This window comes from Natrix helvetica, assembly GCF_964273705.1.
Source record: "Natrix helvetica genome assembly, chromosome: 12".
NCBI lineage: Eukaryota > Metazoa > Chordata > Lepidosauria > Squamata > Natricidae > Natrix > Natrix helvetica.
In genome coordinates this window covers 12,820,833-12,847,582 of record NC_138556.1, presented here as the reverse complement: position 1 = coordinate 12,847,582, position 26,750 = coordinate 12,820,833, and the positions used below count along the sequence as shown (strand labels likewise).

Genomic DNA, 26,750 nt, shown 5'->3' with positions numbered 1-26,750 from the left:
AGTTCAGAGCAGATTACTAGATTAGTTTCTGTTTCAGAGCTGGGCACAGAGCTAAGCCACAGCCAGACCTTTTGCTTAAGTTTCTGTTTTCCCAACAAGCCCTATGGGCTGGGCTATTACCATGCCTATTCATTGGCTGACCTTGTTACCATGCCTCTGCCGGTTCATGAATATTCTGACAGAAATGAGATTCCCTTAACCACCAGGCGCTTCACTTGCCATCCGTCACAAGGTCATCAAACAGGATGCGGATCACTTAACCACCACTTTGCTTAGCCACAGAAATTCTGATCCCAATTGTTGCCGTAAGTCAAGGACTGTTACCTGCATTGCAGGTTTTCTACCCGCACGTTCTGTAGGTCGTGTTTCTCCCAAAGGTGCTTTTTCCAAAAGGCAACTGGATTTCCTTGATTTTCCCCCTTCTGAAAATGTTTTGCTTCTCATCCAAGAAGCTTCTTCAGTTCTGCTCAGTTCTTCAGTTCTGTTCAGAAGAACTGAAGAAGCTTCTTGGATGAGAAGTGAAACATTTTCAGAGGGGAAAAAAATCAAGAAGGTCCAGTTGCCTTTTGGGAAAATCACCTTTGAAGACAGGTCTAGGTGAGTGATCTGCTTATCAGATTACAGATTTCCTCCCAACTGTCAAACTTTTTCCTCTGCCTTCCCCATTTTCATTCATTGCTACTGAAAGCCATGATGGAATTCTTCCTACTAACCACTTTCATGTGTTACTATCCAGAAGTCATCCTGTTCTTGAAAAATTATCGGAGAGCTTCTTCTTCCCTTGGTCAATCATCTGCAATTTGGCAGTTCGAATCTCACCAGGCTGACTCAACCTTCCATCCTTCCGAGGTGGATAAAATGAGGACCCAGATTATTGGGGGCAATAAGATGACTCTGTAAACTGCTTAGAGATGACTGTAAAAGCATCGCAAAGCGGTATATAAGTCTAAATGCTATTGCTACTCTGCACACTTTGAAGAGGTCAACTTGTGCCCAGTTCTACTTACTTAATATTGCTTTATGAAGTGCTGCCCTCTAGTGATAATAAGTGACTCTAAAAAATTAAAACTTCGATAGTGCGTGTAATTCTTGATTTATAACTATACTTGAGCTTAGAATTACAGTTGTATATCACCTCGTTATTAAGTGAGTTATGTGTAAAAGGATTTTACAATTTTTTTGCAGTGATCATTAAGTGAACATAGCGGTTGTTAAGTGAACCCATCGCTTACCCAACAGCCATTTTTTTGCTGCAAAATGGAAGTAATAGCAATAGCGCTTAGACTTATATACCGCTTCACAGTGCTTTACAGCCTTCTCTTAAGTGGTTTACAGTATATTGTCCCCCCACAAGCTGGGTCCTCATTTTTACTGACACCAGTTATTGGCGAAATTAAAAAAAGAAAAGAAAGAAAAGAAAAGTCAGAATTTGTGATCACATGGCCACAGGAATGCTGGCAAATGGTTTCAAAAGGGGGTCAGTTGGTTTCCACATGCTCAAAATGGGATTGTCTGGCCCAGGAGGCAACGTGACTATCACAACTTCAAATCCAGGTTTGAAGTACCTGTGGGAGGAATCTTGTCATAAGTCGAAGACTTATCTGTATAAGGGCTTCAGATCTTTTCATGTTAAGAAAACGTTTCAGAGTTTTCTTAACTTATTTAGTGCAACATTTCAAGCTTGGGATTTCTACAGAGAAATATGCATTCTCTGGTTCCCTAGAACAGTAAGGTAAAGGTAAAGGTTCCCCTCGCACATATGCGCTAGTCGTTCCCGACTCTAGGGGGCGGTGCTCATCTCTGTTTCAAAGCCGAAGAGCCAGCGCTGTCCGAAGACGTCTCTGTGGTCATGTGGCCGGCATGACTAAACGCCAAAGGGACGCTGTTACCTTCCCACCAAAGGTGGTGCCTGTTTTTCTACTTGCATTTTTTATGTGCTTTCGAACTGCTAGGTTGGCAGAAGCTGGGACAAGTAACGGGAGCTCACCCCGTTACGCGGTGCTAGGGATCCGAACCGCTAAACTGCCGACCTTCTGATTGACAAGCTCAGCCTCTTAGCCACAAACCATTTTGTCTAATTCATTTTCTCAGCGATATTCTTCCAAACTCTCCTTGTTCCCGGACAGTTCCTTCCATTCTTTCACCGGACAATTTTGCATCAATAAGCTACACCGAATGAGAACTTAACTGTTCCTTTGGAGTCCCATGTTTCCTCCAGCTTGCTTGGAAAAATCACTCCCAACCATTTTCTTTTTGGATTCCCTTTTTCTAGATAGAGCAAGTGAGCCAGCTATTAGTCTTAGTAGAAGCTGCGCTGGATTACCACAAGCAGTCCGCGGAAATTTTAGAGGATCTGCAGAGAAAGCTACAAAATAGGTAAGCATCATCATGGATTGGCTACATTTCAAACTGAGGAAGCTCTTTAGAAGTTTGAAGAAGTGCTATTTATAGGGCTGGTTATCTAGGATACTAAACCAGTTTTGTTAATAGCAATATCACTTAGACTTATATACCACTTCACTTCTGACCGGTCCCCACACTTATTACTCTCAAAACATCCTCATGGTTGCATGATCAAACTTTGAGGGCTTGGAAACTGGCATGTATGTCTTGATTAGCAACAATTCACAAATTACAATGGTTAAAAAAACCCACCCTTGCAAACAATCCTTGCTTTTAGGGTTGACGCAGCGATAAAATAATCATAGCACTTAGACTTATATACCTCCCCATAGTGCTTTACCGCCCTCTCTAAGCGGTTTACACAGTCTGCCTATTGCCCCCAACAATCTGGTTCCTCATTTTACCGACCTCGGAAGGATGGAAGGCTGAGTCCATCTTGAGCCTGGTGAGATTCGAACTGCCAAACTACTGGCAGCTGGTGAAAGACTTGTGCCTCCTTTAATCTTTAAGATGTTACTCGTTCATATTTTAGAAAACTGGCCACCCTCATTTAGTAAGATCTACTAAACCCCGACAACACATCAAAACGTGGGTATCATGTCATCATGTAAATAACAGTTATATTAATGCATAATACTCGAATGTGCAGAAATGGATAAAATGACAATAGAGCTAAAAGACAGAGAAGAATCGGACTTCTATAAAGTATGGAATAAAATGTATAAGTGGCTAGAAATCAGAAGCCGAAACAGAAAATAGAGAATATAAATATATGGTGATACAAATACTTAATATTATTATAAGTGTTAATACTACGTTTGCTATATTATAGGACAAGATTAAAGCAATAAGAAGGCAATGCAGAAAGGGGAATTATAAAAGCTAAGCAGGAAAGCCGATACAAAAAGCTGTAAAATTACTGTATACTGTTATGTTTGTTTTGTGTTTTCCTGTTGTATCTTTTTTACTGTTTTTTAAGGTTAAGACAGTCCATAAAAATTATTTTAAGAAAACCAGTTATATAATGTTGTCACACCATCTGATCCTAGTGTGTGAGCTTTTGATTACACACCAAGTATGTCATTATTGGGGGTTCACCCAAACTGGCATACTTCTGATCTTTGTGTTATCAGCTACACTCAGTTAATAGTCCGATTCTTTCAATAATTTAGAAGGTCTCAAAACTAGGTGTCATCCCTCCATCCCACTGTCCTCCTTCAAATCAACGCTATGACAAGATTCCCATGTTCGGCTAACCTTTCCTAGGCTGAATAAACCACCGTTGCCGGAGTTTGTAGACGAAGGCTTAAAGCCACAGACCAGGCTTAGGAAAAGAGGCTAAGTGAGAATTAAATAAATCATATTGCGGCTTCAGCCCATCTGTGAATTTAGCTTATGTGGCTTTCCAGATCTCATGGAGTGATCTTCCACTCGTGTTTATGTCTACTTTAACTACTTTCTTGAAGGGTTGCAAGGGAGGAAATAGGAGGGATTTAATATTGTATATGTATCTCAGAAGACAGATGGTTTCTCCTCTTCATTCTCAGTGGACCTGGTCACATCAGCAATGAGTTGTGAAGCTCAAAATTACTATCAGTGGGTGGGTTTGTACTTCCTGCTAAATAAAAACATAGGGTATTTGGGTTAAGCTTGCTGTGTAGTTAAGCCAATTATTGTTTATTCCATGGACTGTGGTTAAACAAGCCATGAATTAATGCGATGTATATATGTGTATAGCAGGGGTGGGTTCCTGCCAGTTCTAACCTCTTCTATAGAAGAAGTTCCATAAATCTACAGTGCCATTTAGAACCGGTTCCAGCTCCCTCCCCCCGCCCGTCCGCACATCAAGATGAAGAGCGAGAGGAGGAATTCTGGGAGTTGAAGTCCACAAGTCTTAAAGCTGTCAAGTTTGAACACCCCTAGGGATTTTTTTCTAAAGGGTTAGGGGTGCAAGGGTCTTGTAACTTGACAGCTTTAAGACTTGCACACTTCAAATGCCAGAGTTTCTGAGCCAACATTTTGGTTGCTAAGCAACACCGTTGTTAAGTGAGTTTCTCCACATTTTATAAGTTGGCCACTCCTACCCAGTCACATGGCCGGCAAGCCACTCCCACCCGGTCACATGGCCGGCAAGCCACTCAGAAAGCAGGCCACACCTACAGAAGAGGTTCTAAAATATTTTGAAACCCATCACTGGTGAATAGGGACATAGTGGCTCAGTGGCTAAGACGCTGAGCTTGTTGATCAGAAATGTCAGCAGGTTGGCAGTTCGAATCCCTTGCGCCACGTAAGGGAGTGAGCTCCTGTTACTTGTCCCAGCTTCTGCCAACCCAGCAGTTCAAAAGCATGTAAAAATGCAAGTAGAAAAATAGGAACCACCTTTGGTTGGAAGGTAACAGTGTTCCATGCGCCTTTGGCGTTGAGTCATGCCAGCCACATGACCATGGAGACGTCTTCGGACAGCGCTGGCTGTTTGGCTTTGAAACGGAGATGAGCACCTCCCCCTAGAATCAGGAACGACTAGCACATCTGTACAAGGGGAACCTTTACCTTTACCTGTATGTATGTGTGTGTGTGTATACACACACACACACATATACATACATATGTACATACATACGTGGGTGTTTGTATGAATGAATTCATTGGTTTACAAGGACTTTTGGGGTGGCAGTGATGGAAGCAGAAATCCCCAACGGGGTGATCTTAAAACACTCAGAGCAGGCATTTCTGACGGTTTGAAAAGCTTGATCTTTTCATCTCCATCCTGCTTTCAGGATAAATGTAGCTTCAAGCCGCCCTAAACGTGAATTTAAGCCCAAACCGATCACGCGGACGCATCTGGAAATAAGCAATGGTCAACCACAAAATGGAATTTCCTTCAGCCCATCAATTAAATCATCAGGTATGTAACCATGGGATTGGTGGAGATTCTTGTCCTCCAGGTCATGGGTGGGCCCAAAGGTGGGTTTTCAAAAGGCCACTGGACTTCATTTTTCCTTGAAGAACTTTTGCTTCTCATCCTTCATGCACAAACTCAGCAAGCAGTTACCTTCAACGGAGCCCCGTTTCTTGGAGGGGGTGATGAAATAATTAAGCCAGTGCAAATATCTTGACAAACCTTGACTATCACTAAGTGTTGTATCTTTTTATTCTTAATGAATGTATTTTATTCTCCTTATGTACACTGAGAGTATCTGCACCAAAGACAAATTCCTTGTGTGTCCAAGAACACTTGGTCAATAAAGAATTCTATTCTATTCTATTCTATTCTATTCTATTCTATTCTATTCTTATGATTCTTGATGAATGCATTCTATTTTATTTTTCTTTATGTACACTGAGAGCATCTGCACCAAAGACAAATTACTTGTGTGTCCAAGAACACTTGGCCAATAAAGAATTCCTTTATTCTATTCTATTCCATTCCATTCCATTCCTCTCCAATCCACTCCACTCCACTCCACCCTACTCTACTCTACTCTATTCTATTCTATTCTATCTGGAGAACTGTAAATATGTGCAAGAGAAGGGTTGGTCAGAAAAAAAGGAAGCAAATCATTCAAAGATGTAGTAGGCACTGGTGCTTAACTACAGGTAATCCTGGACTTTCAACTACAATTGACCCCGGAATTTTGATGATAAGTTGAGTCACCAAGCTAGATTTTACAACCATTTTTACAATGATGGCTAACAGTTCATTAAACAAATCACATTGCCATAAGTCCCAATCCAGCTTAATGAGTATTTTTTGCAAGAACATGGCAAAAAATATCTCAAAACATAATCACGTGCCTACTAGATGTTTTAAATGCAAGGCAATTTCCAAGCACCCCAAATGCAATTGAGGTGGGTGCAGCAGTTGTAACTTCAGGGGTGAGTCGTAATTTTGAGTCTGTAGTAACTTCAAAGAGTTGGTAAGTGTTCCGTTGTTAAGTCAAGGCCTACCTGCATTAACTTTGTCCAATCTACTCTTTATAAGAGCCACGGTGGCCTAGTGGTTAGAATGCTGTATTGCAGGCTACTTCTGCTCACTGCCGGCTGCCAGAAGTTCGGCAGTTCGAGTCTCACCAGGCTCAAGATTGACTCAGCTTTCCATCCTTCCAAGGTAGCTAAAATGAGGACCCAGGGGGCAAGAGGCTGACTTTGTAAACCGCTTAGAGAGGGCTGTAAAGTCTAAATCAGGGGTGTCCAAACTTGGGAACTTTAAGACTTGTGGACTTCAATTCCCAGAATTCCCCAGCCAGCTGGCTGGGGAATTCTGGGAGTTGAAGTCCACAAGTCTTAAAGTTCCCAAGTTTGGACACCCCTGGTCTAAATGAAAGTCTATATCTGAAAGTCTATTGGCTATAATCTTGGCCTTCGTTGCAAATTTGTATTTGTGTCAAACCGTGTACAAGATAACAGGTGTAAATATAGACATGGACATGAGTGAAAGAAATGAATATAAATAAATGAGGACAGGAGGACAGGGATGGTAGGCACACTGGTGCATTATGCACGCCCATAATTAATTGAAATTATGTAAATTAATTATTGAGTCAAAATTTTGTCGGAAAGCAACCTGACCGTCTCAATTGCTCAATTCTGACCAGGTTCTTCGCTGCACATGGACCAACCTTGTTGCCAAGCCTTGTATGACTTTGAGCCTGAAAATGAAGGGGAGCTTGGCTTTAAGGAAGGCGACATCATCACGCTGACCAATCAGATTGACGAGAACTGGTACGAAGGCATGCTGAAAGGGGAATCCGGCTTCTTCCCCATCAGCTACGTTGACGTCATTGTCGCCCTGCCGCAGTGAATGTGTCCTGTGCCCGCTGCTGTTGCAACCAAAACATTCATCTTTGGGCCCATAGCGGTGTTTTCATTTTTGTTCCAAAAGCCTGTGCTTCTTCCGACAAACTTAACGGACTCTTTTTGTACGCGTCTTTTGAAGAAATATATTTATTTTGTAGCCATACCACTTGTATTATAAATGATGGCCTTTCTTTTGGCTAGGGAAACGGTGGCTCAGTGGCTTTGACGCTGAGCTTGTTGATCGGAAAGGTCGGGAGTTTGGCGGTTCGAATCCCTAGCGCCGCATAACAGAGTGAGCTCCCGTGACTTGTCCCAGCTTCTGCCAACCTAGCAGTTCGAAAGCATGTAAAAATGCAAGTAGAAAAATAGGGACCACCTTTGGTGGGAAGGTTACAGTGTTCCGTGCGCCTTCTGCGTTTAGTCATGCCGGCCACATGACCACGGAGACGTCTTTGGACAGCGCTGGCTCTTTGGCTTTGAAACGGAGATGAGCACTGCCCCCTAGAGTCGGGAACAACTAGCACATATGTGCGACGGGAACCTTTACCTTCTTTTAGTTACAAGCAACGAACAGCAGCTGGCCCCTGTGCTTTTTGTGCCTTGAAAATCTCATGGATGCTTTGCCTGAAAGCCAAGTTATTTACACCCATCATCACAACGAGACGCCATTCATCGAGTAATGAATTTTATTTGTGGGGTACAATTTTACAGCTACCCTTAAGTTGGTCATCCTTGAGCCACTCCATTTACACTGAACTTAACTGTGGAAAGCTGATACTTACCGTGTATTTTTTGACTAGAGAAAAATGATTGCTTCCTTGATATTCCTGTATGAAGTCAACGTTGCCCTCCCAACCCAGCTTAACTCTTCACTGACCAGATAGAATAAAACACTCTTGTGGGAAATAGATTTCCTTTTCATCTTACAAGGTATGCTATTCTTTGGCTACTGGCTTCACACCATCCACCATACCTCAGCTAAACTTTGGGACTTGAGTTTTTGCACTTGTGAACTAGCTTTGTGAAAAATGGCCGAGGGTAAGGAAAAAAAAAAGTTCTCCCACATCTCTGCAGGAACCTGTTTTAGGAGTTATCAGCTTAGTTGGTACAATAAGTCGGGCTTCCCTCCTACGGTACAAAAGATGATTTAAAACTCTTTTTTCACATTATCTTGTTTTTCCCACCTTCTCATTTAGGGCTGAAAAATCCAACTTCTTGCTCAAGCTAACCACAGGAATATTCAGCTCGAGATCAAATCTTGCTAAAATCAACTCTATAACACATAGCTAAGGATAAAACTAAATGTGTTCCTCTTCCAAAATAAGATTACAGATTAACAAGAGTTGGAAGGGACCTTGTAAGACATCTTGTCCAACCCCCTGCTCAAGCAGGAGACTCTACGTCATTTCTGACAGATGGCAGTCCAGTCTCTTCTTCAAAGCTTTCAGTGATGAAGTTCCCACAACATCGGATGGCAACTTCTGTTCCATGGGTTGATTTGCTCTCACTGTCAATATAAAGTTATTCATTTTGGAAGCATCACAATTTGCTATTGCATTCGCTCAGGGGTCAGCAACCCACAGCTCTGGAGCTGCATGAGACTCTTTTATCCCTCTGCTGTGGCTCCAAATATGCATCACAATTGCCAATGTAAGACACCCACCGATGCGCAATTTATCAAGCTTTTTGACCCCCGGTAGGCCAACCATGGATAAATCCAAGAAAAAAAAGTTTCAGAAGAAAACAGAATCTTTAATTCAACTATATATGCTAGTTTTGTGGCCGCTCAGGAAATAGTCAGGCATGGGAAGAGTTTTGTGGCTCTTTTCTGTGGGAAATGGGTCCCAATGGCTCTTTGAGTGTTTAAGGTTGCCGACCCCTGCATTAGATGAAGCAAGGTTCTTGAGACTCCAACAGTATCTTGTTTAACACTATATCATATTGTTTTCAACAACCAATGACTTTATTTCAGTATGTCTCACAGCAGCAAACTGGATTTTTCTAAAGCCCATCAGCAAAATGACCAACCTTCCTAAATTATTATAGAAAGGAGCTATTTCAGCTTTCATGGGAATTTCATCTAACTGTTGATCGTTTTTTCTTTCTTTCCTTTTTCTCGTAAACCATGTAAGCTGAAATATTATAAGAAATTACTTTAAGGAGTTATACGGGGAAGATGAAATAAAGAAGGAAGAAATTGACACCTGTTTAAAGGAAAAAGGGCTACCCCCAATAGAGGAGGAAAGTAGAGACATGCTAAAGAAAGAAATAACACAAATAGAATTGAAAAAAAGCAATATTTAAACAGAAAAGTGGTAAAACACCAGGGAATTTCATGTAACTATTGATAGGTTTTTTTTTTCCTTTCCTTTTTCTCATAAACCACGTTAAGCTACAAGTTGTTACCAAGTTATTATGGCTAAATTGACAACGTCCGTGCAAATTTTATTAAGCAATTTCCCATAAACGGGGATGTGAGGTACAATTTTAAAATAGAATAGAGTAAAAAAATTGTCAAGACGGAGGGACCCAGTTTGGAGAAAGTTTCACCCTCCTGAAATAACATAACGGACAAAATACGACTTAAGCCTGCCAAATATAGAGTTTGTTTTAAACACCGTAAAGAGCCATCAGCTGAAAGCACATCTCTTTAATACAGGGGTGTCCAAACCTGGGGACTTTAAGACTTGTGGACTTCAACTCCTCTGGGGAATTCTGGGAGTTGAAGTCCACAAGCCTTAAAAGTTCCCAAGTTTGGACACCCCTGCTTTAATAGAAAGCAAATATTTATCAGATTTGTGCCTTTAATAAGCCCGACACACAAGTAGAAGCACCCAAACAGCAAGTGCCATAACAAACAGCTTAGGTCCTCTAAGACATCAAAAACCACAGGCATTAATAATTTAATCATTTCTAAAAGTCTCCGTTGAAGGAAATCCAACTGAAAGGAATCCTTCCAGAAAAAGACACTATGTTCAAGAGCCCTATCCTACCCCGAGGGCTGGTAGGAACAGAAGCATTCTTTGGCCATGAATACAAGAGTCCTAAATCATTCTGGATTTTAAGCAGACTCTCCTTCCTTGTCCCCAGTTGCTGGAATGGATTGGAAAGAGCTGCTGTATTTGATGGGCACTTCTGACCTCCTCCCTGGATGTTCCTTCAGATCCATTCTGAAAGAAGGACAGCGTAAGGAGAGATTTCTCTGCTCTTGTCTTTCCTATTGCAAATCAGCCAAGGGTGGGATTCAGCCAGTTCGTACCGGTTCAAGCAAACCGGATGTTAATTTTACATCTGTTTCGCTGAACCGGTAGTTGCAAGGACTGGCTGGCCCTGCCCATCCCTCCCCTCCCAGGAGTCTCCATCATCCTGCCAGGTAAGTGCCCGGAGACTTTGGGAGGGCGAAAAATGGGCCTCCCGGAAATCTGGAAACGGACCTGTTTGTGGCTTCCAGAGCCCTCCTGAAGGCTCAAGAAAAGCCTCCGGAGCCTGGGGAGGGCGGAAAATGGGCTTACCGGAAGTCTGAAAAGGGGCATTCCGGAGCCCGTTTTCAGCCCAGAACCCACCCATCCCCATGGTGCAACATTTTGCTAACATTTTTCAATCCCACCCCTGAAATCAGCCCTGGCATTAGTCAACTTCTAGACAAATCTCCAGCATGCTCTGATACAGCCGTTTCCGTTAAAAAGAGAGGAAGCAGGTAGTATATGGCTACTATATGTAATTGGAGCAAAAGGAATTCCTTCATGTGGCCTGTTTGTTGGAATTTCTCCCCAGCTATCGGGGGAAAAAACTAGAATTGCAACCTCAGTACAAAGTCAGCCTTCTTGTTTGGATACACACAGGGGAGAAGAACCTCAGTTTACAGAGGAATAAGGAAGTTGAGAGCCTTCTTTGCAAAAGGCCACACTTTGTGCAAAATAAGCAACGGTTCACCAAGGACCTGGTACTTGATTAAATAACCCAGTGCATTTACTCTCCTCCTAAATTAAGCAAGATGAGGTTCTTGCTTGTTTCATAGCAGGCCAGAAAAAGAGAAGGTCTCTTAAGGTTCGCAGAGGCAACTCCGAGATAGTCATTGATTAAGACAGTATCATCCGCCATAATCCTTGCATGTAAGTCTTTCACTCGTTGGGCCGTTAGGAGTCACAAGCCACCTTGTCCTTGAGGTCGAGAAGAACAAAGGAAAGTTAGAGCATCAACTCTCCGGGCGGAGCCAAACATCTCTGAAGCAATTTTCAATCCTGGGCATCCCCATCTCGAGCTGATCGAGCAAGGCACCAACTTCTGGTTACATGATGGGACAGCTGCGAGTCTCATTCTGCTGCGGGAAGAAATGGACAGTTTAGACCTGATGCACTCTGTGTCAGGGTCCCAAGCCAGGGTTGGGGGCTGCTGGCAGCATTAGTGCCGGTTCAATGTCAGCGCACACTTGCTTCGTTCGTGCACGCATATGCACGCAGTTGACTACGGATGGGTTTGCGCATGCAGAAAACGTTAAAAAAATGAAAACATAAAATAAATGTGCAATTAAGATGGTTCTGCGCATGGCGGCACCTGTGACGCCACATGGGGAACCGGGGCGTGGCAGGCCTGGGTGGCTGCCGGTTCCAGAGAAACGTACCTGGCTATGAATCCCTAGTTTGACTTGTTCTGCAGCATCTTCCATTTCTCCCTCACCTTCTCCTCTTTCCAGGTACGTGATCATTCCATCTGCAGTCTCCTGAATGTAGAAGACACGTAACAGAGATAGAATAGCAGACTTGGAAGGGACCTTGGAGGTCTTTTAGTCCAACCCCCTGCTTAGGCAGGAAACTCTACACCACTTCAGACAAATGGATATCCAACATCTTCTTAAAAACATCCAGTGTTGGGGCATTCACAACTTCTGGAGGCAACTTCTGTTCCACTGATTAATTGTTCTAACTGTCAGGATATTTCTCCTTTATTTTAAGTTGCTTCTCTCCTTGATGAGTTTCCACCCGTTGCTTCTTGTCCTGCCTTCAGGTGCTTTGGAGAATAGCTTGACTCCCTCTTCTTTGTGGGGAACCCCCTGAGATATTGGAAGACTGCTATCATGTCTCTCCTAGCCCTTCTTTTCGTCAAACTGGACATACACAGTTCCTGCAACCGTTCTTCAGATGTTTAGGCCTCCAGTGTCCTAATCATCTTTGTTGCTCTTCTCTGAACTCTTTCTAGAGTCTCCACATCTTTTTAATATTGTGGCGACCAAAACTGAATGCAGTTTTGAATGCAGCATCTGAATGCAGACGTTGAATAACTGTTTTTAAAATATATATTTTTGTGCCTTCAAGTTAGTCTTCACTCCCGGCAACTGCCTGGATAAGCCCATCAAGTTTTCTTTGCAATGGTTTTGTGTTCTTCTTAGCCTGAGAGTGAGTGACTGACTGACCCAAGTATTCTAAATTAGAAACCAGAACTCATAAGTCACCTGGTTTCTAGGCTGGCACCTTAAACCATCAAGCTAAACTGGCTTTCTGAGTAATAATTGGGTAAAGTCAATTTGGTACTTACGTTCCCATCACCGTCGAGGAGAACAATACCCATGGTCTCTCCAAGTCTACATGACATTTGGGATTCCCAAATTAGGGTGCTAGGACTTGGGTTTAAACCCAGACTTTTTGCCCAGATCTGAAAAGAAATATTGGTACATAAGTTAAACCCAGTTTTAAATGGCTTATGACCGATGTGAAAGGGAATGTGTGTAATTATTGAAGCAGACTTACCGATAAGCAAAATAAAACAATTTTAAGTCTCCCCACCACCACCAAGAAAGTAAGAGGACTATTAAAATTGACACTCACAGTTATTACGTGACCAGCCTGAAGAATGAATTGAGCGGGAAACTTGTACATCATGTCAGTTTCGTTTCTGTGCTGCTTCCTCACCACCCATTTACCTAGTAGTTGATCCTGCAAACCAACGTTGCATTTTAGAAACAAAACCGATCTAAAGACCTGGTGAGAAACGTTTAACTTCTTTTGCCAAAGAATCCTAGCATGTAGGTGAACATTCTGGGACACCCCTTCAAGCTCATTTATTCACGTTTAGTATTTCTATTTTGCTGTTCCTCCAGAAGCTTTAAAGCCCACTTTACAGTGCCGTTGTAATAGGCCACCTCTCCAGCAGCTGAGTCGGAGGAGAAGGAGGCGTGCGAGTCAGGGTCAGCTTCGAGGCAACCTGAGAGCTCCGAGGGGGAAGAGGGAATGGAGCTGTCGGGGGGAGAGAGATAGAGGCAGAGCCTGGGCCATCCATCAGCCTTCAGATGGAGAGTCAGCAGCCCCCAGGTCTGGAGGTAGCTGATGAGGAAGAGGAGGAACAGCTGGGTCCAGTGCCTAACGCGCGGATGCACAGAAGGCAGAGGAGAGGAGAACAGTGGAAATCTATGGGCCGGTCCTTGGGGCAGAAGAGCCACTGTTGCTAGCGAAGCCCCACCCTAGCTCTGGGGATAAATTGCAGGGGGCGGAGATGAATAAGTGCAGCAGACAACTATTCATCTTCTGGCTGGACTTGTTACCCTGTGAGATAAACCTTTTGCCAGGGCTGTCGGCATTCCTAATAAAGGAATCTTTTGAGTTCACGTCAGAGAGTTAGTCGTGTTTGGTGAGCTGCGTCAGAACAGTAATTTTGAACAGTCACTAAACCAATGGTTGCAAGTTGAGGGCTACCTTTGTTCCCAAAATAATACCTTTTTCCAGATGCAAACAGGCATCCAGGTGTTAGAGAAGAATGGTTTTACCTTATCAGAATTGTTTTTAATTTTGATGAAATTTCCTTCCATGTCAATGTCTTCTATGGAGATGCTCCCTGAAGAAGATGCTCGCTGGACTACTTTGAAGCTCAGGCTGTGAGCCTGTGTCTTGGCCGATACACGTTTCCGTTTCCTTCCTTGCAAGAAGAGGCGGTGGCCATGACTTACGGTGGTCCAACTCCCGTCGCTTCTCCTCTCTGATTCCCGGCTTTCAGCGGAGAATTTGGAGAGTTTCAAACTACCAAAGAAATGCAAAAAAAAAAAATGTCACTCTTAAAAGCCACAACCTAGATGAAGAAGACATGGGTAGTCCTCGAGTTACCATCACAATTGAGCCCAAAATTTATGTTGCTAAGTGAAACATTTGTAAAGCGAGGTTTGGTTCCACTTTACGACCTTGCCTGCCACAGTTGTTAAGCACATCACTTCAGTTCTTAAGTCAGTAACACGATGGTTAAGGGAGTCAGACTTCCCCTTTGACTTTGCTTGTTGGAAGGTCACGAAAGGGGATCGATCACATGACCCCAGGAAGACTGCAAGCATCATAAGTCAATTGCCAAGCATCTGAATTTTGTAAAAGCGCTGTGGAGCGCTATATAAGTCAAAGCGCTATTACCAAACAAACTGTTATTACTCAACGGTGTACTTACTAAGAGGAGATTTGCAAGCTTACCGTTTTTCTTCTCCTTCCAGCAACATCTTGTAGGCATTGATCTCAAAGTCCAGGGACACCTTCACATCCAACAGATCCTCATATTTGTCCAGCTGGGACTGCATCTGTTGTTGCATTTCTGCCATCTCTCTGTTTTTTTCAGCTAGGCATCTTTTGGAGGAGTCACGTTCCGTATCCATCCCCCTCTGTAGGTCCTTGATCTTAATTTCCAGCTCTTTGATCCTGGCTCGCAATTCGGCGTTCTTGGATTTTACAGAAATGTTTTGGTTTTTTTTAAGTTTAGGCACTTCAGGCTTGAGTGACAGAGCTAAGGACAGACTGGTTCTAAGAGCGGGCGCCTCTTTTTAGAAGATTGAAGGGGCCCCAAATCAGTGTTGAAATCTTTATTTTGGATTTTGCCAATGCAATAGATGTGTTGTTATAGAAATGGCTAGTATGTATCCTTATGCTAGCGCAGGGGTTAGAATGTGGTATTGCAGGCTAACTCTGCCCACTGCTAAGAGTTCAATTCTGATCGGCTCAAAGTTGACTCAGCCTTCCGTCTTTCTGAGATCGGTAAAATGAGGACCCAGATTGTTGGGGGCTAACTCTAAACCACTTAGAGGGGGCTGTAAAGCACTATGTGGCCATATGTAAGTCCTATAAGTGCTATTTCTATTTCTATTTTTACCATATAAAAGTAAAAAGTTGAGATGTTATGCTGCTAACTTATTCTACTGCATCAGAAGGAGACAGAAGATAATACTTTTCTTTTTCTTTCCCTTCTTACCCTATACTTTTTTCTCTTCCCCCTTTCCTCCCTTATTTGCACTTCTGTATTTTATATTTTGATGAACTAATAAAATAGTCTTCCTAATGGAAAGCCCAAGAGGCATCTACTCACTCTTGCATATGGCCTAGTTTTGCCTGTTTTTTTGGTTTACCTGTGATGAGAGGTTATCAACCTTCAGCTTCGTTTTTTTCAGTTCTTCTTGAACAGAAGTAGCAAAATCATGCTTCTTTTCAGCATAAAGGAGGGCATTTTGTACCTGCAAAAATTGTTTGGGTTAATAATGTTCACTGCAGCATATCTACAAACAGGAATAAAACGATTTCTGACTTTCAGAATGTGTGTTATAAAGTTTCATATATTTGTAATTAAAGGTATTGTTTCTTTTCATATTTTCATCCAAATTGCATCCAAAAATTATCCCGAAGTTTAACAGATTAACAGAGTTGGAAGGGACTTTGTAGGTCATCTAGTCCAAACCCCCCACCCACCCAAGCAGGAGACCCTACACCATTTCTGACAAATCGCAATCCAATCTGTTTTTGAAACTCTCAAGTGATGAAGCTCCCACAACTTCCGAAGGCAACTTCTGTTCCATGGGTTGACTGTTCTCACTGTCAGAAATTTTCTCCTTATTTCCAATCTCTCCTTGGTCAGTTTCCATCCATTATTCCTTGTCTGGCCTACAGGTGCCTTGGAAAATAACTTGACCCCCTCCTCTCTGTGGCAGCCCCTCAAATATTGGAAGACTGCTATCCTGTCTCCCCTGGTCCTTCTCTTCACTAGACTAGCCATGCCTAGTTCCTGCAACCGTTCATTGTATGTTTTAGTCTCCGGTCCCCTAATTCTGATTGTTCTTCTCTGCACTTTTTCTACAGTCTCAACATCTTTTTATAGTGTGGTGACCAAAATGATCCCAAGGGACATTTTAAATTCAGGAATCTGAGTTCTGGATTCCCCCAAATATTTCAACTTGGGTGTTCCTCATTGTCTCTTGTTCAGTGGCTCGAGATTCATCTCAATCTTATAAAACGCCCTCCTTCATAAACTGTAGACCGCCGTTTCCCCATACGTCATCTTCTCAACCGTCCCCAAAGCAGTCCTTTCAATATTCCATAGCTCAACTATAGCTTTAATGTCTAGAGTCAACCAACTAACCAGCTTCTGGCTCCTTTGATAATGAAGCACTTATGGCCTTTTAGAAGTTGCTGATGTTCCAACATTCTTCACCACTGGATTGTGCCAATTAGGGTTGCTTTATATAATTTTATATATATTAATTCCTACAGAGGAATTATGGAGCCTGTCATCTGCACCTCTATAACTGTCTGGTTTGGTTCTGCAACCCAACAAGACAGACACAGACTTCAGAGGATAATTAGAACTGCAGAAAAAGCAACGGCTACCAACCTGCCTTCCATTGAATTCTATTCTATTACCTCTCCTCTACTATACTATTACTATACTATTACTATACTATTACTATACTATTACTATACTATTACTATACTATTACTATACTATTACTATACTATTACTATACTACACTACACTACACCACACCACACCACACCACATCACACCACACCACACACCATACCATACACCATTCCCTTCCATTCTATTCTTTGAGTTGTAGAGTTATAGATTCCTCGTTATTGGTTTCAGAATTATTTATTTTAATCCTCAAAAGAAAAAGTTGTCCATGGAAATATATGGCTTTGCGTAGACAACACAACATTTTCCCTTTCCATTAAGACTCTTCCCACTTAACTCACTTTGGCTTGGAAATTCTGTTCCACTTGATCTTTGTATTTCTTGATTTGTTCTTCGTTCTCTTTTCTGAGCTCTTGGAGAGAATTCACTAGTTTAGCTTCACTTTCCTGTTCATAGCTAGACACAATCTCTTGAATCCTTCTCTCGTAAAGTTGCTTCTCGTTCTTGAGTTCCTGCGAGGAAAAAGAAATCGAGTCACAAAGGAAGAATTTTGCTGACTTAATTAAGGCCTTTAATTCAATTGTGGGTTGAGTTTGGATATTCCTAAGGCAACAACATCCAAAATAATGCAAATCCACAAATATGTTCTCCTCGTCTTTTGTAAAATTTAAAGGATGCCACTTGGCCTGGGTTACTTAATTGGAATCCTGGCATCCTTGGTGCTGTCTCAGCTTGGTTGTTTTCCTGCAGACATCTCGTTACCTGGCTAGGCAACATCATCAGTGCATGATTAGTTCATATTCTCTTTTAATTGGAATCTTCTCTTATTACTCTGGCTTCTCAAATCTCTCTGAGGGTCAGATTTTAGACTGCAAATTTGCGGGAACGAGAGTTTAACTCATTTCATAGCTGCTGCCTACATTGATGGCTTATAACAGGGGTGTCAAACTCAAGGCCCGGGGGCCGAATCCGGGGTCTTGAGTTTGACACCCCTGTGTCAAACTGGGGGGTATTTCGATCTGGCCTGGGGGCCATCCTGAAACAGGAAAAGACCGGCCCGTGTTGTCTCTGCCAGCAAAAATGGAGCTTGGGAGAGATGCATGTGGCTGGCAGAGGGTTGCAAGAACCCCTGGCAGGCAAAAACGGAGATTGGGAGCCCATTTTTGCTGCCAGAGTGCTCGGGCTGCCACAGGTGCCCCCCGATATGCCCCCCTGCCCCCTTCCAAGGTCAAACACAGCCCTAATGCAGCCCTCAATGAAATCGAGTTTGATACCCCTGCTCTAACGGAATGGATCAAATCGGCATTTTGGAACTGACCATACATACATTTTCATGGAAGCTCTTCAGAAACGCCACTTGTTCCTGGAAAGATGTCCCTTGATTTTCCAACTCTGCTCGTTTCAACTTCTCATTCTGCAGCTCATTTCTGGAGCTTTCCAGCAGCTCCTTCAGCTAGGAAAGGATTTAAAAAGAACAACACCCAACAACGTTCGCTACGCTCAAGGCAGCATTTGCACAAGTTATCCTAAAGGTTAAGGATCTTAGGAGTTAGGCCTTTCCGCTAAGATTCCTGTCTGAAGTGAATCACCTGCCTTTCAAGATTCACATCCTCTCGTAGCCTAAGGGCAAGCCATTGCAAGTCAGCCTATTCCAGCGTATCATTCTAGGCCATAAAACAGCATGCAAGCTTTTGTTATTCTTACTAATTGTAGATAAAACAAACACGCGTTGCCATGTTTTTCAGCATGTAAGACCGATTAGGTTCACACCCTAAAACATGTAATGTAGTTTATTTTGGCTTGGCGTATTGTGTGGTTCTAAGCCAACTTTGTGTATCAGGGACATTATTTCACTAACCCGACTAGAACTGCCAGTTAATAAGCCATGGAGTAACAAGCAACCTAATGAAGATGTTGGCATCAGCAGAGATTCTTAAAACCAGCATGGATTAGATAGCTGACATCTTCCTCCCTAAGATATATGAGTACATTTCTTCTACGGCATTTCAAGGTGAGTGCTTAGGAAAGCAAATAAAGATGAACTTTTGGGGGATGAGGTCATTTTGTTTTTTGGAAACTTTTAGCGCCATCCAAGAGTGGCATGATTATGGAGCTCTCTTGATGGGAGGGGATTTGGCTGATGGCTGGGTGTCTTTCTAAGTTGAAAAGTCCATTCAAGGTCAAACGGTATAATTGTGAATACCTCTCCCCAAATATTATAGAAAAGCCTATGCCTCCGCGGATCTCATTCGCAAGGAAATCAAACCCAGATACAGATGGTCCTTGACTTAGAGTTTGTTTGGTGACCATTCAAAGATATAACAGCACTGAAAAAAAAAAGACTTATAGCAATATCACTTAGACTTATATACCTCTTCATAGTGCCTTTACAGCCTTCTCTAAGAGGTTCACAGAATCAGCATATTGTCCCCAACAATCTGGGTCCAACTTTTACCCACCTCGGAAGGATGGAAGGCTGAGTCTACCTTGAGCCTGGTGAGATTCGAACTGCCGAACTGCAGCTAGCAGTCAGCTGAACTATAAGGTCCCTTCCAACTCTGTTAATCGGAAGTAGCCTGCAGTACTGCACTCTAACCACTGCGCCACCTTGGCTCAATGACCACTGATTTATGACTCAATGACTTATGACCATTTTTCACTCTTACGACTCATAGTCACGGGGTCAACATTCAGCCGCTTGGCAACTGACTCATATTTATGACGGTTGCAGTGTCCGAGGGGGGAGGTCGTGTCATCCCCTTCTTGATAGCAAAGTCAATGGGGAAGCCAGATTCACTTAACAACCGTGTTAGTAATTTAACATTCGCAGTGACTCCCTTAACAACCGTGGCAAGAAAGGTTGCAAAATGGGGCAAAACTCCCTTAACAACTGTCTCGCCTTAGCAATGGAAGTTTTGGTCTCCCTTGTGGTCGTATGTCGAGGACGTACCTGTACTGTGGGAATCCAGATTTCCACCATTCAGAGATCCAGAATCCCCCCATTCAGCAGGACAAAATAAACCCCAAAGCAAAATAAATATGTAGTATAGATAATAAAGACCAGCCCCCACAATTTTAACAAGGCGGTTGAGATTTCTCTCAACAATCCCTTACAGAAGTCGTTTGGCTCTTGGATTCTTGAAGCTCTTTCTGCAAACTCTGTTGCGTGTGTAATGCGGTCGCCAGATCAGCCTCTCTGGAGTTTAGCTGAGCAACCAGATCCCCCACTCGAGCGACTGCCGCGCTCAATTCATTTTCTCTTTTAGCATTCCTGCAAACAAAGTGAGTTGCATCAGAAGATGTACAAAACCTTTGCCAGACCAATCCTCGAATACAGCTCGTCTGCCTGGAATCCACACTGTATATCGGACCTTAATACAATCGAGCGAGCCCAGAGGTATTTCACGAGAAGAGAACTCCACTCCTCTGCTCACAATAGAATCCCTTACGCCGCAAGGCTCGAAATTTTGGGCTTGGACAACCTGGAACTACGCTGCCTACGGTCTGACCTACGCACAGTACGCAAAATTGTCTGCTACAATGTCCTACCTATCAATGACTACTTCAATAATACTTGGGAAACAATCAATACAAACTCAAGATAAATCGCTCCAAACTCGATTGCAGAAAATACGACTTCAGCAACAGAGTGGTCAATGCCTGGAATGCTCTACCTGACTCCGTTGTTACATCCTCAAATCCCCATAGCTTCAACCTCAAACTGGACCTCACCCCATTCCTAAGAGATCCGTAAAGGGGGCGTGCATAAGCACACCAGCGTGCCTACCGTCCCTGTCTTACTCTCCCCATTTATTTGTACTCATTCCCTTTGTTCAGGTCCATGTTTAGACTTAAGCCTGTTATCTTCTACATGTTTGACAAACTAAATAAATAAATAAAAGGAATGAAATAAAAATAAAGATGGCTTGTCATCTTAAGGTGTGTTCTTTAAAACAGCTTCCTGCTCGGTTTTGGAATGCTAGCTGATCGCTTGCTTGTCTAGCACACCCAACATTTGCATCCTGGTTATTTTGCTCTCCCAGCTCGTGAATTACGTTTAGGAGACGGTGTGAAAATCAGGCCTCTGTACTGATTCCACAAACCACAGCTTAGCAATAATGTGAAGCGCCAGACCAGCCTCTAAACTGCTGAACTTAAAACTCCCTGAAGGTCATCCAAGCAGAGAGATCCAATTTTCACAAATGCCATTTCACCAATCTATAAAAGAAATATCAATAACGTTGTGCCTGAGCCATGTGAACAAGCCATCAATCAAGCATCCTGTGATTGTACCATCACATCGAAAAACAATTCCAGTAACCAAGTTTACATTAACCAGGATTATACATGATACACAATACCCCTGTGAGGTGGGATGGGTTGAGAAAACGAAGGACTGGCCCAAAAGCACCCAAACCAGCTTTTATGCCTATTGACAGGTCATTTGCCACCGAGTTACCTTGCTGCTATGGCTTAGAGATAGGGCTCACGAGTCACAATCAGGAGGTTGTAAGTTCGATCCTAGGTAGAGGCAGAGGTAGGGTCTCCTGCTCCGACTTGATGACTTGCAAGGTCCCTTCCAACCCTGTTAATCTGTTAAAGTTGGCCTAAGAAACCAGGTATATTTTTCTCCCACCCTGTTCCTTCAAGGGAAAGGGAGGCCTAGACCTCCTTGCCCACCTGGTTTCTAGGCCAGCCCCTTAGCCACCAAACTAGCTCTCATCCAATTTATCCCGTAGCTTAATGGGTGAAAATAAAGCAAAGGGTTTAGCAGGTTGTGCGAATTCGGCTTCCCTTCCACTCCCACCCACCCCAGTTCCTTTTTTGGGGGGAGGGTGTCACTGCCGGCTGAGCTGAAACGGGATTCGTGGCTTATAAAGAGGAACCTGCTTTGGCACAACGGGGGTGCAACAACCGGCCTCAAACCATCCGCGTTTCGTTTCTCCGGAGACGCGCCGTTGGCCGTGGGAACCCAGCCGTTGCCGGGCCTTTTGGAAAGAGCCTTCCCGGCGCCGGACTGACCTGGCCTGGAGCTGCCGGTGCTCTTCGCGCAGCGTGTCCACCGCCGCCTGCAAGGACGACTCTCGCAAAGCTCGGTGCTCCAACGCCTGGCGCGCCTTGTCCAGCTCCTTCTCGTAGCTGCTCCGCAGGGAGCCCAGGTCGCGGCTGCTGTCCTCCTCGCACCGGCCCAGGCGGAGTAGCAACCCCGCTTTGGCCGCCTCCAAGGCCTGCACGCGTTGGATGTAGGCGGCCAGGCGGTTGTTGAGCTGGCGCAGCTCCACATTCTCCCGCCGGGATCTCCGCAGCTCCGGGCTGGCCAACGGGCTCAACAAGAGGTCGGAGGCCAGACCGCTGTCCGACCCCGGCGTGGAAACTCTCGGCGTGGTGGCCATCGGGATGGAAGGCGAGAGAAGGATGCCGGCTGGCCAGGAGGACTTGCGCAAACACGCCCTGCGCGGGGGGGAACGGCCGGTCTCTTTTAAGGGGACAGCGGCCGCGCCTGGAGGAAGATGCTCCGCCGGGTTGGGAACTGGAGGGCGGGCGGAGGGTATGGTTTGGGCTCCGGCCGCTTTTCCTTCCACGCGGGGCAAGGGACGCGTGGAAAGCCATGGCCAAGCTTGGCCAGGCGTTCCACGGAGTCGCCAGCGCCTTGCGTCTCCTTTAACTAACCGGGGCGCGCAAAAAAGAGGCCGGGGGAGGGGGGGAAGGCGGGGGTCGGTTGCCAAAGCGCGGGCACGTGCACTCTCACCTGGTCATTCGTTTTAAAAAAAAAGATGCCAGCAGCAGCAGGACCAAAAGGAAGAGGAGACAAGGCTGCAAACTCTCCAGAATATAACTGATCGGCCGGGGTGACCACTGCTACGCTGATGGTTCTCGGGTTAAATGGCTGAAAAACCGAGCCATGAGGAGAACGGAGTGATGATGTTACCTAGTTGGGTAAAGAAAGGTCTGCAAGCAACCACTGTACAGCTGGGCCCTCATTTTAGGACTGGTGCTGTCTCAGCTTGCTTGTTTTCTTGGAGACGTTTCATTACCCAACTAGGTAACATCATCAGTGCTAGAAGGAAGCGGGGTTTGTGGAGTGGAGGAGGACAGTGGGGTCCCTGGTACTCTCTGAGCTTGCTTGTTTTCTTGCAGACGGTTCATTACCCAACTAGGTAACATTAACGTTGTTAATTTTATCTCATTTTTTAAATGTATTGTCCTATAAATTGGGTTTGTTTTTTGGATAGGTATCTAATTTCTTTTTAACTTTCGGGATGTGTGTTTTTTAATGTTGTACGCCGCCCTGAGTCCTTTGGGAGAAGGGCGGCATATAAATCCAATAAAACAAACAAACAAACGAACAAACAAACAAACAAAACAAACATCATCAGGGCTAGAAGGAAGCAGGGTTTGTGGAGTGGAGGAGAACAGGGGGGTCCCTGCTGCTCTCTGAGCTTGCTTGTTTTCTTGCAAACGTTTCATTACCCAACTAGGTAACCTCATCAGTGCTCAAAAGGAGTGCGGATTGCTTTCTGTTTATATTCTGGTGATTTGCCAGTGTGTGTGTGTGTGGGGGGGGAGGTCTTAGACATTATTTGGTTGGGCTGTTTACTGATGGCTCTTTGGCAGTTTCTGGATTGGGGCATTGCCTCCTTGATTGTTGGTCTGAAGTTGACCTTGGAGCAAATCTATGCTGATGTGGTTGCTGATTACTGGCGGAGAGATGCTGGAGTCTTTTTCTCCTCTTTTGAGATGGTGGGTTGTCTCTTTTGCATAGGCTATGCCAAAGAGCCATCAGTAAACAGCCCAACCAAATAATCTTCAAGACCACCCCCACTCACACAGACAAGCAAGTCACCATAAACTGACAGCAAACAGCACTCCTTACTAGCATTAATGATGTTACCTAGTTGGGTAATGAAATGTCTGCAAGAAAACATGCAAGCTTAGAGAGCAGCAAGGATCCCACAGCCGCTGCCTCCTCCTCTTCCTCCTCTCCACAAACCCCCCTTCCTTCTAGCAGTGATGATGTTACCTAGATGGGTAATGAAACGTCTGCAAGAAAACAAGCAAGCTCAGAGAGCACCACTGTCCTCCTCCACTCCACCAACCCCACTTCCTTCTAGCCCTGATGATGTTACCTAGATGGGTAATGAAACGTCTGCAAGAAAACAAGCCAGCTCAGTGAGCACCAAGGAGCCCTCGTTTCAATGCTGAGCTACAAATATTCTCCTTTATTGGTGTCAACTTACGACAATTGGGATTGAAATCAAGACTACCTGTGTTTTCCAGCTTACCTGATGAATTGGGTTACTCTAGGCTTGCTGGAGAGAAGAAAAAAAATTACAGCAAATAATAAATCCAGCTTAGCAATCATCCTGCCCGGCTTGTAGGAAGGCAAGTTCTCGAGTGCAAAAACTTTGGAATAGCCATAAGTTGGAAAGGAAAGACTGCTATTGGCGTATTTGTGCAGCCGTCGCCAAGACACAAGTGGGAGGTACACCTTCCTTTGTCTTGCTCAATCACTTCCTGCCCCATTGCTAAAAGTAAAAAGAAATGCCCACCAGCGGCAGCTTTTAAAGACCAGCTGCCTTCTTTTTCTTTTAAATCTAACCTTTGGGAAGGAAGAATATAATTATGCTTCCATCCCCTATTATTTTTGGCCCATCTGGCAGGCGTTTTGCACCTGCTGCCTTCAAAGGCTGCTCTCAGCTTGGCGTGGGCATCTCCCTTGTCCTGGCCACTGCGCTCCACGGCCTCAGGACTTAATCATTAAACTGGCTGCCTAAAGAGCCAGATTTACTGCTGACCAGGAGTGGGTGGGCAGAGCAGGCATTCTGCAGTCCGAAGGGGGATGCGTGGTGGCTCTGTGGCATTCTTTTCTTTTAGCTCTCGATGCCAGAGGGAACAACTGCTTTGAAAATCAATGGGGCAGTTCTAAGAGACATGCAGTAATCTTCGAGCTTCTTTTCAGATTCTGAAAACTCTGTTTCTTTCCTTAGAAGTTAAGTCCTCTTCAGTTGGAGGAAAAGTACCCCATATCCCAGCCTTTAGGGATGGGTCTAGAAAACCGGGATGCACAGATACTAAGGTATCGTTTTGTTTTGTTTTTTACAATTAACTGGGATGGTTTTTTTGGAGGGGGCAACATGCCCCTTAAACAATCCAGTTAGAGATCTTTCAGTTAATCACTGCATGTTGTTAGTTGTAAAGAATTCTATTCTATTCTATTCTATTCTATTCTATCCAATCTATTCTATTCTATTCAACTCTACTCTACTCTATTCTATCCAATCTATTCTATTCAACTCTACTCTATCCAATCTATTCTATTCTATTCATCTCTACTCTACTCTATTCTATTCTATCCAATCTATTCTATTCTATTCAACTCTACTCTATCCAATCTATTCTATTCTATTCATCTCTACTCTACTCTATTCTATTCTATCCAATCTATTCTATTCTATTCAACTCTACTCTATTCTATTCTATCCAATCTATTCTATTCTATTCTATTCTATTCTATCCAATCTATTCTATTCTATTCAACTCTACTCTACTCTATTCTATCCAATCTATTCTATTCAACTCTACTCTATCCAATCTATTCTATTCTATTCATCTCTACTCTACTCTATTCTATTCTATCCAATCTATTCTATTCTATTCAACTCTACTCTATTCTATTCTATCCAATCTATTCTATTCTATTCAACTCTACTCTATCCAATCTATTCTATTCTATTCATCTCTACTCTACTCTATTCTATTCTATCCAATCTATTCTATTCTATTCAACTCTACTCTACTCTATCCAATCTATTCTATTCAACTCTACTCTATTCTATTCTATCCAATGTATTCTATTCTATTCTACTCTATCCATTCTATTCTATTCTATTCTATTCTATTCTATTCTATTCTATTCTATTCTATTCTATTCTATTCTATTCTATTCTATTCTATTCTATTCTATCTATTCTATTCTGCTCTACTCTGCTCCACTCCACTCTATTCCTTTCAATCCTGAGTTACGAATATTCTCCTTTATTGGTAGTGAGCCCAGGTGTCGGCATAGGAGACGAACCTTCTCTAGTCATTCCACTAGGGGGTGCTCCTCCTCCAACGATAGCCGAGTTGCAATCCGGAGCCAGCTAAACTCCTTCAACGCTTTGCTGGATTTTGTGATTTCGCGATGCATATTTTAAGCCTTGGTGGAGACGATGGGCTAATTAGATATTGTCGCGGTCGGTTGATCTCGTGGCCGCGCCACGCTTTCTTTGGCCCCTTCCAGAGGGCGGGGCGCTACTGGCAAACGGGGCCACTTCGCTCCCTCCCAGGTGGAATAAGAGACTAGAAAAGCAACTTTTTAGAGAACGGGAAGGCGTCTAAGCGCCTTCGGTTAAAGCGGAGCTTCTCCTGATATTTGGGAGCGGCTGGCAGGCTGGCAACTGGTCCCTTTTCCGTGGGTGCTTCATCGCTGGAGGTTTTTAAGAAGAGACTGGACAGTCAACTTGTCTGAAAGGGTCTCCCGCCTAAGCAGGGGGTTGGACTAGAAGACCTCCAAGGTCCCTTCCAGCTCTATTCTGATTGTTTGGGTTTTTTTTTTTATGCAATAGAGAGGAAAGGACGGTGATTTTTCCCCCTATAGAGACACTTCTCTAGGAAGACAGGTAAGAAGTGGGGGGAGGAATGGGGGGGAGATGGGGATGATGGTACTGGCCTGGTCGGATTGTAGTTTCTAGTTCCGACTCTGCAGAAACAGCAGGAGTTCGTGGTTTGTCGTCCCCCTCCCTCCCCGACAATAATATCAAATGGGCATGAGCTACAAAGGTCTGCAGATGTTTTGGGAGCTGTTATGCAGCTCACGGAACTGGGGGGGGGGTACAAATTAGCCAAAGGAGTGTGTGAAC

At 43.8% G+C, this 26,750-nt stretch overlaps 2 protein-coding genes across 3 annotated transcripts in view; one reads left to right on the top strand and one right to left on the bottom strand.

Moving 5' to 3' along the window:
- The window catches only part of SH3GL3 (SH3 domain containing GRB2 like 3, endophilin A3), a 27,071-nt gene extending 19,708 nt beyond the window's left edge, over positions 1–7,363 (top strand). Inside the window, exons 7-9 of the mRNA XM_081964794.1 lie at positions 2,273–2,376; positions 5,181–5,308; positions 6,999–7,363. Of these exons, the coding sequence (XP_081820920.1) occupies positions 2,273–2,376; positions 5,181–5,308; positions 6,999–7,204 (438 nt within the window). The 3' untranslated portion in view covers positions 7,205–7,363. The remainder of the gene's footprint in view (positions 1–2,272; positions 2,377–5,180; positions 5,309–6,998) is intronic.
- Positions 7,364–9,610: 2,247 nt separating this feature from the next.
- Positions 9,611–22,461, bottom strand: LOC309398167 (lamin-B3-like). 2 transcript variants are annotated; one of them, XM_081964792.1, is made up of 11 exons: positions 21,871–22,461; positions 19,963–20,119; positions 18,176–18,301; positions 17,190–17,360; positions 15,566–15,670; positions 14,643–14,884; positions 13,958–14,207; positions 13,023–13,130; positions 12,733–12,849; positions 11,822–11,920; positions 9,611–11,521 (listed from the first exon to the last, which is right to left on the bottom strand). In XM_081964792.1, exons 1-11 carry the CDS (start codon positions 22,239–22,241, stop codon positions 11,489–11,491), a joined length of 1,779 nt encoding a protein of 592 aa, XP_081820918.1. In that variant the 5' UTR covers positions 22,242–22,461; the 3' UTR covers positions 9,611–11,488. The 2 variants fall into 2 exon arrangements, with proteins under 2 accessions (XP_081820918.1, XP_081820919.1); XM_081964793.1 differs by having other exon boundaries at positions 9,611–11,518.
- Positions 22,462–26,750: the final 4,289 nt, after the last annotated feature.

What these genes read in the sequence shown, in the direction of transcription:
- LOC309398167 (XM_081964792.1), bottom strand. Translation starts at nt 22,241, where the DNA reads ATGGCCACCACGCCGAGAGTTTCCACGCCGGGGTCGGACAGCGGTCTG. An exon ending in CACCGGCAGCTCCAGGCCAG is followed by an intron (nt 20,120 to 21,870) that starts GTCAGTCCGGCG and finishes CTTTGTTTGCAG; the next exon opens with GAATGCTAAAAGAGAAAATG. An exon ending in TTGATAACCTCTCATCACAG is followed by an intron (nt 14,885 to 15,565) that starts GTAAACCAAAAA and finishes GTAAAATCCAAG; the next exon opens with AACGCCGAATTGCGAGCCAG.